The sequence below is a fragment of the Lasiosphaeria miniovina genome, assembly GCF_030549165.1.
Source record: "Lasiosphaeria miniovina strain SMH2392-1A chromosome Unknown B0T26scaffold_4, whole genome shotgun sequence".
In the NCBI taxonomy this organism is placed as follows: Eukaryota; Fungi; Ascomycota; class Sordariomycetes; order Sordariales; family Lasiosphaeriaceae; genus Lasiosphaeria; species Lasiosphaeria miniovina.
This window is the reverse complement of record NW_026848223.1, coordinates 4,648,910-4,666,510: the sequence shown is the minus strand read 5'-3', so window position 1 is coordinate 4,666,510 and position 17,601 is coordinate 4,648,910. Positions and strand designations below refer to the sequence as shown.

Here is a 17,601-nt window from a genome sequence, read left to right as displayed (position 1 = left end):
CACGCACACCACGTACAAGCACAAACACACACAATGGATCGTTCTACGAGGACTCGGTTCCTGTGGTCGTGGACCGTACTTGTCCTGGTTCTGTGCCGGGCCGCTAATGCATTCTACATTCCCGGTAAGCTGCATCTCTCCCCCTCACCTCACATCCCTCTGCTCCGGCGCATTAGATTGGAGCAGACTACTGACCCCCCCAAAAACAGGCTGGTCCGTCAAGAGCTACAAGGAAAACGAGCCGATACCGCTGCTAGTCAACAAGGTGTACTCGGACAACACGCAGCTGCAGTATGCCTACTTCGACCTGCCGTTCGTGTGCCCGCCGACGGGCCAGCGCCACTTCAGCTCGGGCCTGCTCAGCGGCCAGAGCATCCCGCTCAACCTAGGCGAGGTGCTGCGGGGCGACCGCATCGTCGTGTCCGACGTCGAGCTGGCCATGCGGCGCGACACCAAGTGCGCCGTGTTGTGCAGCCGCGCCGTCGGCCGCGGCGACTTAGAGCGCGCCCGCCAGATGGTTGAGGACGGCTACGTGGTCGAGTGGATTGTCGACAACTTGCCTGGCGCCACGAGCTTCGTGACCGTCGACAAGAAGCACAAGTACTACGCCGCTGGCTTCAAGCTCGGCGAGGCCGACCACTCGGCCGAGCGCCCGCGCTTCTTCCTCAACAATCACCACACCATCGTCATGGTATACCGCAAGGCCCCGGGAAAGGCCGGCGACGCGGGCGGCAGGGTCGTGGTCGGGTTCGAGGTGTACGCTAAGAGCATCGGGCCGGGGAACAAGAGGCTGTCGGACGGCTGCCCGGCGGACCTGCGGAACATTGACGGGGGCTTCGAGCTGCTTTTGCCGTCCAACGGGACGCTGGCTACTGGTTCGTCTAGCGCGGCGGCGCATGCGCACCCGAGCAGCAGCAGCAGCAGCGCCGACGACGGCGACAAGCTGACCATCCCGTACTCGTACGCGGTGTACTGGCGCGAGGATAGCTCGATCGAGTGGAACCGGCGGTGGGACCTGTATTTTGTGAACCAGGAAGCGGGCTCCAAGATCCACTGGCTGGCCATGGTGAACTCGCTCTTCATCTGCGGGCTGCTCACGGGCGTCGTGCTCATGATCCTCACCAAGACCATCCGGACCGACATCAAGGGCTACAGGGACACGGCAGTCGAGGAGGGCCAGGGCGTGCGCCTCCTGCGGCGCAAGCTCAAGCTGGAGAAGACCCTCGGGCTTTTGGACCAGGTTGGCAGCGGCGGCGGCAGGCTGTCCGACGACGACGACGACGACGACGACGACGACGGCGACGACGACGGCGAGGCGCTCGAGGACGTGACGGGCTGGAAGCTGCTGCACGGCGAGGTGTTCCGGCCGCCGCAGCACGGCCACCTGCTGGCGCCGCTCGTGGGGTCGGGCACGCAGCTGCTGTTCATGGCGGTCGGGCTGGTGCTGCTCAGCGCGCTCGGGGTGCTGAACCCGAGCTTCCGCGGCGGCTTCATCAGCTTCGGCGTCGGGCTGTTCGTGTTCGCGGGCGTGCTGTCGGGCTACTTCTCGGGTCGCATCTACAAGACGCTCGGCGGGCACGACTGGCGCCGCAACACGGTGGTGACCGCGCTGCTGTTCCCCGGGCTCGGCTTCTGCGCCGTCTTCGTCCTCAACCTGTTCGTCTGGGCCCAGGCCTCGTCGACCGCCATCCCCTTCGGCACCCTCGTCGCCGTCGTTGCTCTCTGGCTGTGCGTGCAGCTGCCGCTGGTCTACGTCGGCTCGTGGTACGGCTTCGCGCGCGCCGGCGCGTGGGAGCACCCGACCAAGACCAGCACCGGCGGCGCGCGGCGCACGGGGCCGGCCGCGGCGGGGCGGCAGACATGGTGGCACGCGCTGCGGACGGTGCTGCTCGCGGGCCTGGTCCCGTTCACCGTCATCTTCATCGAGCTCCTCTTTGTCTTCCAGTCCGTGTGGCAGGACAAGAGCGGCTACTACTACGTGTTCGGCTTCCTAGCCGTCGTGTCAGCCATCCTAGTGTGCGCCGTTGCCGAGGTTACGGTTGTGGCCATCTACCTGCAGCTGTGCGCCGAGAACCACCACTGGTGGTGGCAGAGCTTCTTCGTCGGTGGTGGCAGCGCCCTGTGGGTGTTTGCGTACAGCGTGTGGTATTTCTTTGCCCGGCTGCACATCTCGGGCTTCCTGAGCAGTTTGTTGTTCTTTAGTTATAGCTTCATGGCCTGCTGCGTCTATGGCCTGCTTACCGGTACGGTGGGGTTCTTGGCTGCTTATGCGTTTGTGCGCAGGATTTATGGGTGAGTTTTTTTCTTTTTCCTTTTTGTCTCTTTTCCTTTTTTTTTCCCCCCTCCCCCTTTTTTCCCCTCCTCCCCTTTTTTGTATTTGGAACTGTGTAACGTCCCAGTGGATTGTTTACTGACGTTTGTTACCTTTTCCTTTTACAGGGCAATTAAAATTGATTAGACGTGGTAATTCTTGGGTTTGTTCGGGGGGTGCGGTATCTTGTAGGTTAATTGCATGCATCATTGGCATCTGGCGTTCTTGCGCAAAAGGAGCGGACTGAGTGCTTAGGGTTTGCATCGGCAGGCATTGGATTTATACCTACCTATTGGTACGGAGTATTAAGGGGCACATGGCGTTGTGTTGTGGTGGTCGGAGTTTGAATAGAGGCAGAACTGGGCGGTATCTGTATCACTGTGCTGAATTCCACCGTCTTTGTTGTGGGTGTTTGTCGTCTATGGAGAGGTCGTACTGCACTGCACTGCGCCGTGGTGTCAGCTGTACATGTACATAATGACGACACCTTGCAGAGGCTAGTCTAGCGGCCTCGAGATGCCGCGCTATGAATGCTTGCTTGGAACTTTGCGATGTAAGAGGATCTCGACAGGCGGAGTATTCTAAAATTCTACCCTGCTATATTACCTTACTGCCACATCTTCAATTACATGCTGCGGCTCTGTTGCTGCCTCTTTCAACGTCGACTTGTCAACTGGGTCTAAGGAAGCTCGAGTCCAGGTGACTTACCATCAGGGCGGAACGAGTACCTTGCAGCCAATCAATCGAACCACATGCAGCCTTTCACCTCTGACACATGCTGCTTCTCGATACGACACACACGCACATCACAGACCAACCACTTGAACGCACCTGTCTGTCTGTCTGTCTGTCGGCGGGCTTGACACAAATTCAACCTACGCTACACTACCGAACTGGCAATATTCCACGCTGTGCGTAGCCCGTATTTATCATCTACCTATCTCGTCAACCTCATTCAGTAGCTCGCCGAATCACAGAAAACATGGGCCAGGCATGACACACGTCAGTTAGACGACCGAGCCCCTGTGCATGCAGCGTGTGTGCGTTGGGACTAGGACTCTTGAACCTGCCGGAGCATAGGGCAGGGTAAGGTAGGGTTGCCTTGTTTTTCAGCTAGTAGCTCGACGCTCTACCAGCCAGTCGGTCGGTTCACTTCACTCCAGGGCAGGTTGAATTCGGTTGGGTCAGGTCAGCCGGGGCTGTGACTGTGGCCGTGACGGTTTAGAGCAGGGTAGTTCCACAAAGGAGAGGAAAAAGGAAAGAAAAGAGAAAAAAGTGAGACTCTTAAAAGTGAACGACACAACACAAAAAGGATGGGCCTCCTCGTCTGGCTCCGCCTCCGCCGGCCCAACACCTGGGAGCGGCCGACGCTGCTCGACGGCCTGCTCGACTCGCCGCTGCACTGGCTCGTAGCGCGGCTGTACGCCGTGCTGCTGCTCCTGCGCGGGCGGCCGTTCCGCCCCGGGCACGGGCACAGCAGCACGATCAAGGTCGTCTGCCTCTCCGACACGCACGGCCACGTGGTGCCCGACGTGCCCGACGGCGACCTGCTCGTGCACTGCGGTGACCTGACCGATGCGGGCTCCGCGGCCGCCATCCAGGCCCAGCTCGATTGGCTCGCCGCCCTGCCGCACCGCCACAAGGTCGTCGTGGCCGGTAACCACGACTCGTGGTTCGATCCCGACGCCAGGAGGGCGCTTGCTGATGCTGCGAGGAGTTCAGAAGGGGAAGGGGATTGGGATGGGGATGGAGAGGCGGATGGGGAGGTGGACTTCAAGGGTGTCGTCTACCTCGAGAACAGCTCCGTCACGCTCGAGTTCAAGGGCGGCAGGAAGCTGAATGTCTACGGCTCGCCGGCGGTGCCAACGTGCGGGGGGTCGACTAATGCGTGAGTTTTGTTCTTCTTCTTCTTCTTCCTCCCTTCAGCTCTATTCTTGTTTGTTTCTGCTTCATCCCGGGTTGGAATTTCTCCAACGGGTGGTTGTTTATACTTTGACCTCCTCACATAAATACTCTGTCTACCTACCAGCACCGACAACAGAGACAACTAACCGCCTCCGCGCCGACGCAGATTCCAGTACGAGCGGCACCTGCACCCCTGGCACGGCAGGATCCCGCCCGAGACGGACGTGCTGGTCACGCACACGCCGCCTGTGAGTCTTTTCGCCCCCCCCCCCCAACCAACACACAACAGCTCATCGCCCTCCAGCGCTACCACCTCGACCTCGCCGGCGTGGGCTGTGCCGGGCTGCTGGACGAGGTCTGGCGCGTCAAGCCCAAGCTGCACGTCTTCGGGCACGTGCACTGGGGCCGCGGGCGGCAGGCCGTGTACTTTGACGAGTGCCAGCGGGCGTACGAGACGCTGATGGCGCGGCAGTGGAAGGGCCCGCTGCGCGACTTGCTGCCCGGGCCGGCGTGGGCCGACGCGTTCAGCGTGCTGTGGTATGGGGTCAATAGCGTCCTGTTCAAGTGGCTCATGCTTGGGCCGGGCACTAATAATGGCGGGCTTATGGTGAATGCCGCTGTCGTCCGCGGCAACACGAGGAAGCTCGTGCGCCGTAGCCCTGCCGCCGTGGTCGAGCTGTGATGGCGGCGGCGGCGGTAGTCATACATAGAGGAAGTATGTCTTGGCTGGGCTCGTCGGCATCGTTATTGGCCTGCCTGCATACTGTACATACAATACCTGTACCTTGAACAAATGGTTGATTTTAAAAGGACACGACAGAAGGCGAGATCATTGCCCAGAGTTGTGCATCAGGCATCCAAGGGATGTTGGCGGTGCTTCGTATCTTTATTCGTCTAGACGAGGCCGGAATGAAGCATGGCCTCGAAACTGCGTTGCCTAGCTGCACTTGTCTGTGTATAAACAGTGTCGCCAACACACTGCTAGCTTCATTCAGGGCAACTAGTATACAATTATACATACAAAGCACGTGTTTCGTTGACGTAGATTCTATGTACAGTATAGCACCTTTCTTTCCTCGCATCCAATAAAGCAATTTTTTTTGGCCAGCCCTGATCCGAAAACGCCACCCCTTCGCTATGCGCTCGCCAACTCGCAACTACAGGCACCTTGCTCAACCAGCCGGCCTGTACCGCCCTATGCTATATACACCATAAAAACACACACACACACACACAGAGCTTACAACACGCAACGCACACTCTCTACGATCTAAACTAGGCTTCACACCATAATGCGCCTCAGCGACTCGGTGCCGCCGAGCACGCGGCGGCCCGTGACGGCGCACCGCCCGGCGCCGCTCTCCCAGTGGCCCTCCTTGTCGGCCATGAAGCGCTCCTGGCGCGGGTGGTCGCCCGTCAGCCAGCGGTGGATGCAGCGGTAGCAGTAGACGACGCCCGTCTGGCAGGCCGTGGGGGTCGCCATGGCGTCCTCGCAGATGGGGCACGTGTCGGAGCGCACGGGGGCGCGCACGGTGAAGATGGGCAGTAGCGACGACGCCGCGATGTACGCCGTCTCTGGGGACAGGTCGCTGTCGTCGTCGTCGTCGTCTTTGTCTTCCTCTTCTGCTGTCTTTGAGATGGCCCTTTTCGCCGGGCCGCTCCCGTCGTCGGGCAGCCCCGTCACAACCGGTGGGGGCAGGTTGAGGCTCTCGCCGGCCTTGCGCGACAGCTGCTTGGCAAACTCGGACGCGTACCACCACTCGAGGAACTTGAGGGCAAAGATGCTCGTGGGCAGCACCAGCGACAGGCCGCCCAGCAAGCGGGCGCCCACGGCGCGGGGCGACGACAGCAGCATGGCCGAGGTGCCGGCGGCGGCAGGGCTCGCGGCGGCGGCAGCGGCAGACGTCGTCTTGGTCAAGGCTTCCTCGACAGCGCGGTAGTCGGCGGCGTTCATGCGGCGCACGCGGGTGCCGATCAGCCAGAGGAAGGGGTTGTGGGTGCGGGCATTGTCGAAGAGGTAGGCCAGGTTGAAGGCCAGCAGGGCAAAGTAGTAGGCGGCGTTGACGCTGGGGTAGACGTTGCGCAGGAACCAGCGGTAGAAGTGCAGCAGGCGGTCCCTCCAGCGGGCGCCGGGGGGCAGGCGCGAGTAGGCTTGGCCGAGCAGGGCGCGGGGGGCGTCGACCTCGTACGACTCGTCGAGCTTGCGCTTGAGGTAGGGGAGGGCGACCATGACGGCGAGGTTGCGCCAGACGTCGGCCGTGGTCAGGCGCAGGGCGTCGCGCACGACGGCGGGGGCGGAGTGGGCGGCGCGCGGGATGTCGGCGGCCAGGGCCTTCTCGCGCTTGAGTCCGTAGAAGTTCTCGGTGAAGGACCCGGCGCGCGTGCGCAGGTAGTGGCGCTCGACCACGAGGGCGGCGAGGGCGTAGAGCTCGTCGAAGCTGTTGAGCACGCGCAGCAGATGGCGCGGGTAGCGCTGCGTGGCCACCGTCAACAGGTAGCGCAGCGTCGGCGGGAGCAGCCCCACCAGCTGCTGCTCCGACAGAAGCTCAAACAGCGACGGCTTGCCATCGTCGAAGCTGCCCCGGAGGGCCGTCACAAACTCCATCACTGTCCACCCATCAAATCAATTTAATCTGATGCCGTCGATAGGCAAGTTGATGAGGTCGGATGGGAAGCAAAGAACTAAAGCCGGGTAAGGTTGCAGGTGGTAGGGATGCTGTGCCGCCGCCGCCAAGCTGCCCGAAGCCCAGTGCAGCCCCCCCTGTCCTAGACTTGCCGAGGCACGCCTGGTTCGGGGAAATGCGGGGAACTGCCCTGCCTCAGGTTGGTATTCCCCAGGCTTGGTTTAAAGCATGCCAATCCCACTTTAGCACGGTAACGACAAGCCGCTATTCCAGCCCCTTGCACCGCTGGACTGGACCTGCAACAAGCCCGCCCGGAAATAGGGTCAAACATCACCGACCTGGCGAGCTAGGAAGCACATCGTTGATAACACTCGCTATCACATTGGCTGTTTTAGCTCTATATCCACTCTTTTATTCAGAACCTATGCAAGTGTCTACCTCAGGTAGTGTACAGTGCAGCAAATAATTACATACATATTGGCTGGCACTCGGTATTGGTCCCCCTTTTATTCCACGCCCCCCCTCCCCCCAAAACATCAACCACAACAACACAACACAACACATGGCCAAGAACCCGGCAAAGTCCAGCCCCGCCGAGGCCACCGGCGTGCAACGAGTGACTGAGCTCATGAAGCGCGGAAGGGAGCTCGTTGACGATCCCAACGACCATGTACGTGCACGACCTGGCGGAACGTCCCCTCTAGGCATGAAAGACGCGTGATGAACAACAATAGAAATAGGGGGGCGGCATGTCATGTCACGAAGCAGCATGCATCCATCCCACTCTTCAACATACCATATACCACTTCACACCGCACCCTCTTGGCGCTACTGCTCTCTCCTCTCTCTCCTCTCTAGACCTACCTGCCTATGCACATCTATTTCACTGCACCATTAACACTTCCTTCCCACTCTTAGGAATGGGCCAACACGCTCGTGCCGTACCTCGAAGTCGTATCCGCCGACGCAACGCTACCACATCCGCGCGTCGTGTTCCGGTACACGGTCCAGCCGTCGCACTGGTATGTTGTTGTTTTCTTTCCCCTTTTTACCTTCCTTACCCCCCATCTTTCTTTCTATCCTTCCTCCCTTCCGTTTCTCTCTCCCCACCTATTCCTGCAAAAAAAAAACAAAAAACACAGAAAACACAGAAAACAACCCAAAAGCCAACACTGCACACACACAGCAACCGGCTAGGCAGCCTCCACGGCGGGTGCATCGCGACGCTGTTCGACTACTGCACGTCGACCGCCATAGCGCTCGTCTCCGAACCAGGACACTGGCACTACCTGGGGGTCAGCCGGACGCTCAACGTGACGTACCTGCGGCCGGCGCCTTCGGGGGCGACGGTGCTGATCGAGGCCGAGGTGGTGCACGCGGGCAAGCGGCTGTGCTCGCTGCGGGGCGCGATTCGGCGGGCCGACGACGGCGCGCTGGTGGCGACGTGCGAGCATGGCAAGTTCAACACGGATCCCCCGGTTGGCAGTAAGATATGATCTAGAGGAGACGTTGCTGGGGCTCGGCTTTGTTAAGGTACGGGATGGACCTGCTGAAGAATTGGATATGTATATAACCTAGGTATACATATCAAAACCACTAAAGCGCATGCCGATATTTTGTATTCCTTTTCCCGTTGCTGTTCATTAATTGCGTCTCTTTTAGGTGTCCTGGTGCAATCTTTCGCTTTCAAAAGGAACAAAAGGCTAGGTAGTATGATCAACATATAACTGAGCGTCCGTTCCAGTCAAGGCAAGGAGAGAAGAAGCGAATAAGCAAGAGATAATGAGTGAAAGTTCACGCCAAGAAGTTCGGACGCGAACCACGCCCGTCCCCTTATCGCCGCCCGATCAATCATCGTCACCGCCGAAGAACTGGTTGATCTCAAGATCTACGGGCAGCAGGATATCACTAAGGCCGTCTAGGTATTCCTCTTCGTCAAGCTCCTCCTCGTAGCCATCTACTGCGGATTGTCAGTATGCTTCCGGAAAACACTACGCTTAGAAGAAACGCCTAGAGAGTAGCGGCTCACCAATAGGGAGGAAGTCATGCAGAAGGACCTGCTGGTCGTCGCTGTTTGGTTCGAGGTCGGATATCTTCCAAAACGCCGTCGGTCCACACGGCCCGTGGGGGTCCAGATCCCTACCGCCAAACAGTCAGACACAACGACGACTATGGGGGTCTGTGGGGGCAGTACTTGTCAAACCAGTTTCCCACGACGCCTCTGGCAGACTGGATACCGCCGAGCTGGATGCCTTCGCTCTTCCATCGCTCGATGCCGCTAAAGATTGAATACGTCGTCCAGCGAACCTCGCCCTCGGGCGTCATGCGGGCGGTGCCTACACAGAAAATGGGAAGACGGGTCAGCATACAATGGCCTTCAACAGTGCGTTCGCATGGTGGAAAATCACCCCGTAGGTTAATTTCACCTCGCAGATCCGAATTGGCATTCTCGTCCCACGAGCCGTCCAACGACCGCGAGAAGCCCTCAAAATGCACGACAGGGTGATCCTGCCCGTCCGACTCTCCGGGCGCTTCAACCTTGGTCACGTGGATCTTCATGAGGATGAGCCGGGTGGCTTCTCCGGTATTTAAAGCCGGTCGCGGGATGTTGTCTGGCAGATGATCCCCGATGGGGAAGTTGTAGCTGAAGAAGTCGTTGTAGTCTTTGTTGCCCCTGCAAGTTAGCATGACACGAACGAGGGGCATTGGGGCTCGTATCAGGAATTACCGACCCAGGAAGCACACCACTCGCAGCCACGTGCCCGACACGTTGTAGAGATCCTGCAGCTCGAGCTCGGAGCGCTCTTGCTCCTCTGGCCAGGGGATATAGCTACGGGGCCAGGAGCCGCCAAACGCCGTGTTCCAGAAGTTGGAAAAGATGGGAAAGGTATCGAGGCCTTTGTTCTTCATGTTGTTCCGAAGCACAAGCAAGATGGCCTCGACTTTCTCCCAGTCGATGCGGTCGCTGCCGTCGTTCATAAAGGGGCCCCACCGAGTGTTCTCGGTGTACTCGCGCAGATCGTAAACCTTGGAGCACGCAAAGGGGTACATCCTCGAGGACCGCGTGCGGCCGAGCTTCAACAGCGGCATGCCGAAGAGGCTGTGGAGCTTGGCGCTCTGCTGGTGGTCTTCCTGCGGCGGGTTCTGGATGCCGTTGGTCCGGCCACGGGCGCGCTCAAACAGGAACGAGCGCGAGAGGAAGGCCTCGCGGTTCTCGTCGCTCTCGAAGAGCTCCGTAAGAAGCGAGGCATTGCGCGACTGCGGGTACGTCACCGACCGAGCCTGCCGGGTGCCTCCGCGAGACGCGTTCTTGAGCAGACGTGTAGCAGTATTGAAGACGAAAGGGAGTTCTGATTTCTGAAGAAAAGAGAACCGGGGAAGCGTTCTTTGTTAGCCATCTCCGATATCTTAATCTCCCTGTCGAGACGGACACAGGCCACAACGGCCTGACAGACACTTGGGCTCACCTTCTCGGTGCCCTTGCGCGCGCAGATACGGCGAAGGCGCAAGACGTCCTGGAGCTCCCGTTCCCAGTCAAGGTCATAAGAGGGAGGCTCGTCCTGACTAGAGATCAGCCGTGTGTCATTCACTTATATCCATACACAGGGACGGGGACGGTACCAGAGTGTGGCAGTAGATTTCGCGGCACAGGGCACTGTTACCCTTCACAAACGTATAGAAATAGCGACATGTCTTCTGCAGCACGGGCAGAGTGTCGGGGTCCACAAAACTGAGAATGTTGTGGACTATCTCGGGCGGCAGCTGTATGAGAAGCACCGCCATATTGACATCCAGAACCAGGTGCGATTCACAGTTTGACAGATAGACCCGGGTTGCAGACGCTGCTGAACCGACGATACAATGAAAGATAAATAAGATGGATGCGGGGTGCACCGCCGATAATCTCAGTATAAACGTGGTTTGGGGAATGAGAGTTGTCTCTGTAATAAGGCTGTCTCGGACGGCCTCTTCAAGAGGTCAAGATGTCAAGCAGAGGGTTGAAGCTTAAATGCCGATCGGAATGGCAGCGAACAGTCACAGCACTGGACGGGTGGGACCTCGGGCTGCGGGTGTCGGAAGAGGCAAATGGATGCTTGAAGTTTGCAGGCTCGCGGCGCGCGCTGTCCACGACTCGGATGTAAAAAGAGGTCGGGCTTTAGCGGGGGAAGGTGCGTTTGTCAACCGCGAGGTCTGGCCAGCTCAAAGACGGACGATGATGACGGGATTGTGCGGGAAGACGCGGGGTCTGTCTGGCCCAAGGCCGATCGGCGATAAGATGAACATAACCTCCGAAGCTCGTCTCGTCTATCTGATACCCGCAGAGCACCCGACGTCTATCCGTACCTGAGCAGCCCGTCAAGCCTCAGGCACAAAGCTACTGTTCTCTGACAGCCACGAGATTCTGTACAGTACATACATTACGAATAGCGTGAAACTCTCCCACAAACAGATATCTGGTCCAGATGCAGTGCCGTCCTGTGCAGCCCGAGACTCGACCCCGAGTAATCAATATTCCATGGTATTATTATCAGGGAATTGAGTTACTACATGCCACCATCATCTGCGGCTAGTACCTATTCCGGCAATCCGGGACGGCGGGAAGGGGGGTTAATGATGAGGAGAAGCTGAATGGCTACCCCCCCACCCATTTTTGGTTGGATATAACAGCACCGGGAAAGAGCGACCTATATCGACAGACAGGTTACTAATAGCAAGCAGCACACGGGGAAAGGATGGAATGCAGGTTCAAGTTGTGAGCAGGTGCGGGGGACTATTCTGTACCACAGATACTAATACCTTTGATACGCCCAAGGTATGTAAGTATCTGAACGGCTTGGCACAGCTTCCGATGGCGTATTCCCCATCGCGAATTACACGATGGTCCACTCCATACGAGCCTCGTCAAGATCGCTTGCGCGCTGAACCGTTTTTTGGCCGACCGAGGATAGAGAATGGGAACATGGTCCTCGCACTCCAAAAACGTCCTAGTATCATCCATCCGTTCACCTACCTATACGTACCCGTCGACCGACCCCCCACGCCGTCTGTCACCGACTTCCCCATTGCACTTGCACCTGGGATTCAATGGGACGGGGCGCTCGGCTGGAGCTCTCTGGCAGTTTCATGTACGACATTACTCCACCAATGTGCCGGACTTTCCAGGTTGGGCAGGTTCCTGCGTACCGTGGTATATTGCGGGGCCCCACCCGTACCTCAATTTGGATGCTAGTCCACATCCTAAGCCTGCTTCGTTTTTGTTATAGACTGCCGAATATCCGCAAACTCACCTCAACTTCCCGTCCCGACCACCTGAATGCTTGCGCGCTGGCGAGAAAAATCAAATATACAGGTATAGTACTTTCGAGAACACAGATACAGAAACAACAGGGGTATAGTAGGTAAATAAAACATGTTTGAGCAATGCCGCCCTCGCCCACTCGGTCCAACCCATTCAGTGTCAAACCTCATGAGAAATATCTTTTGGAAGATCCCTTTGCCCGTCTTTTTCACATACAATCCCATTCCAATTCATGTTCGACGTGTAAATCAAATCGTCATCCAACACCTGAAAGTGTGCAGCGGCTACCCCAGGCGCCTCTCGAATCCGTCGCCGTTCTTCGTCTTCTAGCCCAATCAGCAGACGCGGCCACGGATTTCAGATTCAGACTGCTTGGCCAGTGTTGAGGTTGATGCAGTTGTTCAAGAGGGTGGCTCCTTCGTGGAGCAACTCCCACCTCGTTACCTCGAACGTGTCTTTCAGTATCATCAACAGCGGCGTGTTGTGGCTAATCCCCTTCATTGACTTCAGCTCCTCGGGCGACGACACGTTGCCGTACTTGATCAGATATTCCCGCATGTGGCGCACTCTATCTTGAGGCGTGGATGGGACGTGTAGGCTAGGGCTCGCACCCTCGAGCGCATATCCGTAGCACCAAACCACCAGCGCAGCAAAATAGAGAACCCAGGGGCGGTTAAGCAGGACATCGTCTCGGGCCGAGTACAAGTCGTCCATAGCGTTGTAGCCGTTTGACCTTGGCGTCCCTGGGCCGCTTGAGAGCATAACCGAGTGCAAAAATTTCAAGGCATAATAAGTCGCATCTCGAGCTTTCGCCGACGGCGCCCAGATGTCCTTCATCCGTCGCTGCGCGCTGTGGAGATCCTGTGACCCAATGGCTCGGCCGAGGAGCCTCTTCGCCCGGGCGAAAATCTGGCAGTCCACGATATCCACATGCATTGCCATATGCGCCAGATGATGAAGCACAATCCGGCTTTCGAGAACCACCTTCAGCTCGTTGCGGTTCGGAGAGTCGTAGATGTACGGGTCTGCCGCATCGCCGGTGCCCAGCAGCGTCTTGTCAAAGTCGCCCTTCCACGAGTCAAAGGCCCGCGTCAGTGTCCCTCGCCATTTGTCACGACCACCAAGCGTCTGCGCAACCCCGCCGCCCAGAGAGTTGACCTGGAGGTCTCTTTGGTTCATGTGCCAACTGACGCTGAGCAACCCTCCCATGAGAATTGTACGGCCAAATGAGTTCGTCTGGACTTCTTGATTGCTGAGGGTCCGTTTGAGGCCTTCCAGGAAGGATATTGGTTTGTTGCCGACAGACATGAGGTTGGCCTCGATCCTGCCTACCTCGGAGCCGCTTGTGGCCTTCCACAGCTTGTCGTCGCAGGGTAGTGGCAAGCGCATTTCGTGTGCCACCATGACTGTTGAATGGCCAAACATGGTAGCATGAATCGAGTCGATCACGAAGGCCGCGAATGCTGCCCGCCGCGTCGCTTCGTTAGTAATCCAGTGGTTCCACCACTCATCCGGGGTGTGGGCCGCGCCAGACGTAGAAGACTGTCTCGAGCCGTTAGTTCTGTCATCCCTCGGATTTGGTGGCGAATCCAAGGCAGATTTTCCAATGAGCGCTCTCCCGCGACGCATAAGTGTTATCGTGGTTGCATGGTGGATATGCGCCCGCTCGTGCAGCTCTCTGGTCGAATACATCTTTTCGTACACCTCGAGGAGTAATAACGTCTGGAAGACCCAGAGATTGGCAGGCGGCCGGCAGGTGGGGTCCTGGAACATTTCCCACCTGAGGTTCCCGGCTAAGAAGTTGGACAGCTCGGCGCCAGCCTTGGTGATCTTTGGACCGTGAGCCTTGTCCAAGCATGCCGCGCCGATTGTCATGACGGCAATCAGAAGTAACTTAGGCGTCTTGTCGGGCAAGAATGTAGGCTTATGTAGAATCGGCACTTGGTCGCTGAAATGGAGCCAGTACGATCCGATATAAGCCTGCATCATCTTGCGACTGAGCATGTGGGTGTCGTCGTTGCGATCTCCCTCAAGAATGTTATCGCGGTGCTTCTCGATCGGGGCGTGACCATTCTCGTGAAATCTTTCCCTGATGAACTCGACTATCTCGGCGCTCTTATCCTCAGAGATGCCAGATTCGGGGGCAGGTTGGTCAAGCAGGTTGGTGACGGACATGACCTGCTGAGGACCCGTGGACGGAGGGAAGTACCCAATACTGTTGGGATCATTATAGTACGGCATGTGGTACTGGTTAACAGAGAACTCGCCATAACTACGACGGGTCAGCAGAGGGCCAGACGTATCATCGTCCTGGAAACCATACTTAAGGCCTTGTATTGGCACACCGGTCATAGGAGAGCCCTCGCCGTGCGTATTAAACAGATACGCCATAAAATCCTCGGGCATTCCGACGTAGGGTGATTTGTTGAGAATGCTATCGCTTCCGAAAACTGGCATCGTCTGCGGCATGCTCATTTGATCCAGCAGCATCATCTCGCCGCCACCCTGGGGGTGATGGTCCGAGTATTCGGCGGTGGTGGAGGGTGCATAGTTCTGCTGCTCCTCCCTTGTAACGGCCCCGGTCGAGGACGAAGCGAAATCTGACGGCGGGAGGCTGAACGGTGGAAAGTTTTGCGGCGGTACGTACGGCATTTGGGTAGCGGATTGCGGAGTATTGCTGGGCTGGCTGATATACCCTGGCTGGTTAGATATAGGAGACAAGACTCCGTACGCGCCGACGCTGGTCTGTATCGATGGCCGCTGAGGGCCTGGCGATGAGTGAAGCGGAGGCCTTTGACCTGCCATGTGGTGATAATTTCCATCATGGTGCATGTAGTCGAGACCGTTCGCATGTCCGTTGGGAAAGCCGGCTGGGGGCGTGCTGGTGATGGGTGTGTATGGGCTACCCAGGGAGTCTTTGGGAGAATGATACTGCATTGTCAGTGGCCGTCCCTTATATCCGGTGCCGGGCCGATTGGCTTCGGGCGAAGTGGAGCCTGCCGGTGCGAAAGGGGCACGGTGATCGGTGATGGGTGAGAGCTGGCCCAGCAACGAGTCCTTGCGATTCAAAGCCGAGCCTTTGGCTGTATGGCGGTCCTTATGCCGGTTGCACAGGTCAAGTCTCACAAATGTGCGCTGGCAATCGCCAATGCCACACTTATAAACTTGCTTGGGGTTGTGATTCAGCTGGTGGCGGTAGCTATGTGCAAGGGGTTAGCGACCAAACTCTTGCCACGCATTCAAGACGGAGCGACGACATACAGGTGCTCGGCCCGAGAGTAGCTCTTCCCGCAGCCTTTTTCGGGGCACTCAAACTTCTTATCCAGGCCCTTTCGGCTCCTGCGGCGCTTTCGTGCAGGGCCTTCCGAATTGGACGAGTTCGCGTTGTTCCCATCGCCATCGATATCGTCAGGATCGTCTATATCAAGATCCTCTACGTCCTTGTCGTCGGACCGGCTTCGGGGGCGGCCTCTCTCCTGGTCGTCTTCTTGCTTGATATGATGGGGCGGCGTGAGTTCCTGGAGTGGCGGCATGGCTTGTTTTGAGTGCACGCCGGGCACAGACAGTATATCGGTTGGCTGTGAGGCGAGGACTGACGCCATGGCCTACCAATATCCAACCAGCAATCCCCGGCCTGGTCGCCGGTTGCGGCTGTGTCAGGTCGAGGTGACACGGACCAGGGATAGAATGGTTTAAGGGGGCGCTGGTAGGCGCTCGTTACACGGGTCTCAGGGGAGACACTTATTTGAAGCGACCGTGATGTGTTTAAACGTAGAGGTATATGTCCACCAGGACGGGATGGACGTGATGGACGACGTCAGGAATTCACTGCGGCGAAGATGAGTCGCTCTCGCCACGCCAAAGCGGGCGCTGCGTTTAGACTCGCTCACTGCCTCGCCCAGACCAATTGGGACAGTGCTCACGATATCATGACAGGCAAATTCGGGACGCCTCGCCGAGAATTTGGGGGAGTGAGGGGGGCGGAAGATGGCGAAGCCGGCGCCTCCCGAAGGCGTTTAAACGATTTGGGAACGTGCAAGGCGCGAATCCGGGTAAAAATGAAAAGGCCTTTTCTCTCTTCTTTCCTACGACGAGAGGAAATGTTCCAACGACAAAAGGGAGTTTCTAGCGAAAGATCAGCAAAAGAGGTCCTAGGAAGCATGGAAGGCAAGGAAGGCAGTGAATGAATGCTAATGATCCCGCGCCGCCTGCCCCAGATGCGGGAAGATGAAGGAAAGCGGCGCCCCCGCCCGCGCGCGCATTGGGAAGGCGCCTGGACGGGGGGAAGGAGGGGGGCGGCCAGGGTCGGGGAGGGGGTGTGGTTCAAGCAATCTGCAAGCAAGCTGGTGGACCAAGCGCTCGGGTGGAGCTCAGGGTAGCAGCCAGGGAGACGAGGGATAAAAAATCTTGTGCTTGACAGACAGTCTGCATGGCGACCCGGAGAGGACGAAAATGGGGGCCTATTCAGACAAGCCAGCTAGAATGGGAAAGGGCATCGCCTGCGATCCAACCCTCTCAGAGTCCGCGTCGTGCCATAGAACATGTCTGCTTCCATCCCATACACAGTATATGCAGACTGCTGCAAGGCCATGGCGACGCCGCTGAGCAACTGCCCGGCATCGGCCTAGTCCGTCCGGGGTTCCAAACGGGCATGCGCCGCACACGCTGCCGGGGCCGGACCTGATTCATTGAGGGGGACAAGACACAAGACAGGTCGCGGTCTATGGTCCACCTCGGCCAGAGCACCGGGAAGGGGAAGCACAAACCTGTGCATGCCGTGTGGACAAACAAGCGTTGAAGTCGGACTTGGGTGGAGTTTGGCGCACGGCGTGTCACGAGAAAACGCCCGGGCCGTGTCAAGAAAGAAAAAAACGCACTTACATACCTGTCGAGTAGGGTACGCGTAAGACCGGAGGGCCTCGCTATCCAGGGACGGACGAGCTGAGGTTAAATAGCAACAGCTTGTAAGCTGCTGCCGTGGCCGTATCGAGCTCTGAGTCTACAGAGGCTTGAATGCGGAGAGGCCGGGGCTGGGGAGCGCGCCAAAGTTCCAAGAAAGTTCAGGTCGCTAGGTTTGCTCCCGTGACAGGCGCCCTAGTGCGGTGCGATGCGTTGTTAGCAGGAAATGGGAGATGCCGCACGGCTTGTGTCGTCAGCGAGTTGCCCAGGCTGGCTGCTGCGTCTGCGATGCTGTCCAACCTTGGCCTCCCACGGGTCAGAAGGATGTTTCTGGGGAAGTGGGAGGAGGAGAATCGAGGGGCGGGAGCCGGGTGTGGGGGTCTTAAGGGCCATTGACTTTTTGGGGAAATGGCGACGGCCACGCGAGACCGTGCTGCCGTATGGCCTAATGAGGTACCTGATTAGCGAGGGGGGGCGGGGGGTGGGAACTGGGAGGCTGTTCATGCGCTACTCCGTACCATTGTGCGGATATACTAATAACTTCCTAGGGGGGTGCCTATGAA

At 58.0% G+C, this 17,601-nt stretch overlaps 6 protein-coding genes across 6 annotated transcripts; 3 read left to right on the top strand and 3 right to left on the bottom strand.

Annotated features, from left to right (window-relative positions):
• Positions 1 to 33: 33 nt before the first annotated feature.
• Positions 34 to 2,296, top strand: B0T26DRAFT_645046 (endomembrane protein 70; the record flags this gene model as incomplete). The annotated part of the gene is made up of 2 exons (XM_060437679.1): positions 34 to 124; positions 210 to 2,296. The coding sequence occupies 2 exons, from the start codon at positions 34 to 36 to the stop codon at positions 2,294 to 2,296; spliced, it is 2,178 nt and encodes a 725-aa protein (XP_060296946.1).
• A 1,328-nt stretch (positions 2,297 to 3,624) lies between these two features.
• On the top strand, positions 3,625 to 4,898 carry B0T26DRAFT_647616 (calcineurin-like phosphoesterase; the record flags this gene model as incomplete). Its single annotated transcript, XM_060437914.1, has 4 exons — positions 3,625 to 4,027; positions 4,064 to 4,199; positions 4,383 to 4,464; positions 4,521 to 4,898. The coding sequence occupies 4 exons, from the start codon at positions 3,625 to 3,627 to the stop codon at positions 4,896 to 4,898; spliced, it is 999 nt and encodes a 332-aa protein (XP_060296945.1).
• Positions 4,899 to 5,155: 257 nt separating this feature from the next.
• On the bottom strand, positions 5,156 to 6,935 carry B0T26DRAFT_830352 (Pex12 amino terminal region-domain-containing protein). The gene has a single exon (XM_060447465.1). The coding sequence runs from the start codon at positions 6,819 to 6,821 to the stop codon at positions 5,499 to 5,501; it is 1,323 nt and encodes a 440-aa protein (XP_060296944.1). The 5' UTR covers positions 6,822 to 6,935; the 3' UTR covers positions 5,156 to 5,498.
• Positions 6,936 to 7,402: 467 nt separating this feature from the next.
• On the top strand, positions 7,403 to 8,336 carry B0T26DRAFT_647965 (HotDog domain-containing protein; the record flags this gene model as incomplete). Its single annotated transcript, XM_060437959.1, has 3 exons — positions 7,403 to 7,510; positions 7,759 to 7,862; positions 8,027 to 8,336. The coding sequence occupies 3 exons, from the start codon at positions 7,403 to 7,405 to the stop codon at positions 8,334 to 8,336; spliced, it is 522 nt and encodes a 173-aa protein (XP_060296943.1).
• Positions 8,337 to 8,352: 16 nt separating this feature from the next.
• Positions 8,353 to 10,623, bottom strand: B0T26DRAFT_777698 (uncharacterized protein; the record flags this gene model as incomplete). Its single annotated transcript, XM_060446638.1, has 6 exons — positions 8,353 to 8,979; positions 9,035 to 9,176; positions 9,267 to 9,503; positions 9,573 to 10,190; positions 10,268 to 10,400; positions 10,462 to 10,623. The coding sequence occupies 6 exons, from the start codon at positions 10,621 to 10,623 to the stop codon at positions 8,838 to 8,840; spliced, it is 1,434 nt and encodes a 477-aa protein (XP_060296942.1). The 3' UTR covers positions 8,353 to 8,837.
• Positions 10,624 to 12,502: 1,879 nt separating this feature from the next.
• Positions 12,503 to 15,741, bottom strand: B0T26DRAFT_645456 (fungal-specific transcription factor domain-containing protein; the record flags this gene model as incomplete). The annotated part of the gene is made up of 2 exons (XM_060437723.1): positions 12,503 to 15,338; positions 15,401 to 15,741. 2 exons carry the CDS (start codon positions 15,739 to 15,741, stop codon positions 12,503 to 12,505), a joined length of 3,177 nt encoding a protein of 1,058 aa, XP_060296941.1.
• Between the last annotated feature and the right edge of the window lie 1,860 nt (positions 15,742 to 17,601).

Coding starts and splice junctions, on each gene's coding strand:
- B0T26DRAFT_830352 (XM_060447465.1), bottom strand. CDS start 6,821: ATGGAGTTTGTGACGGCCCTCCGGGGCAGCTTCGACGATGGCAAGCCG.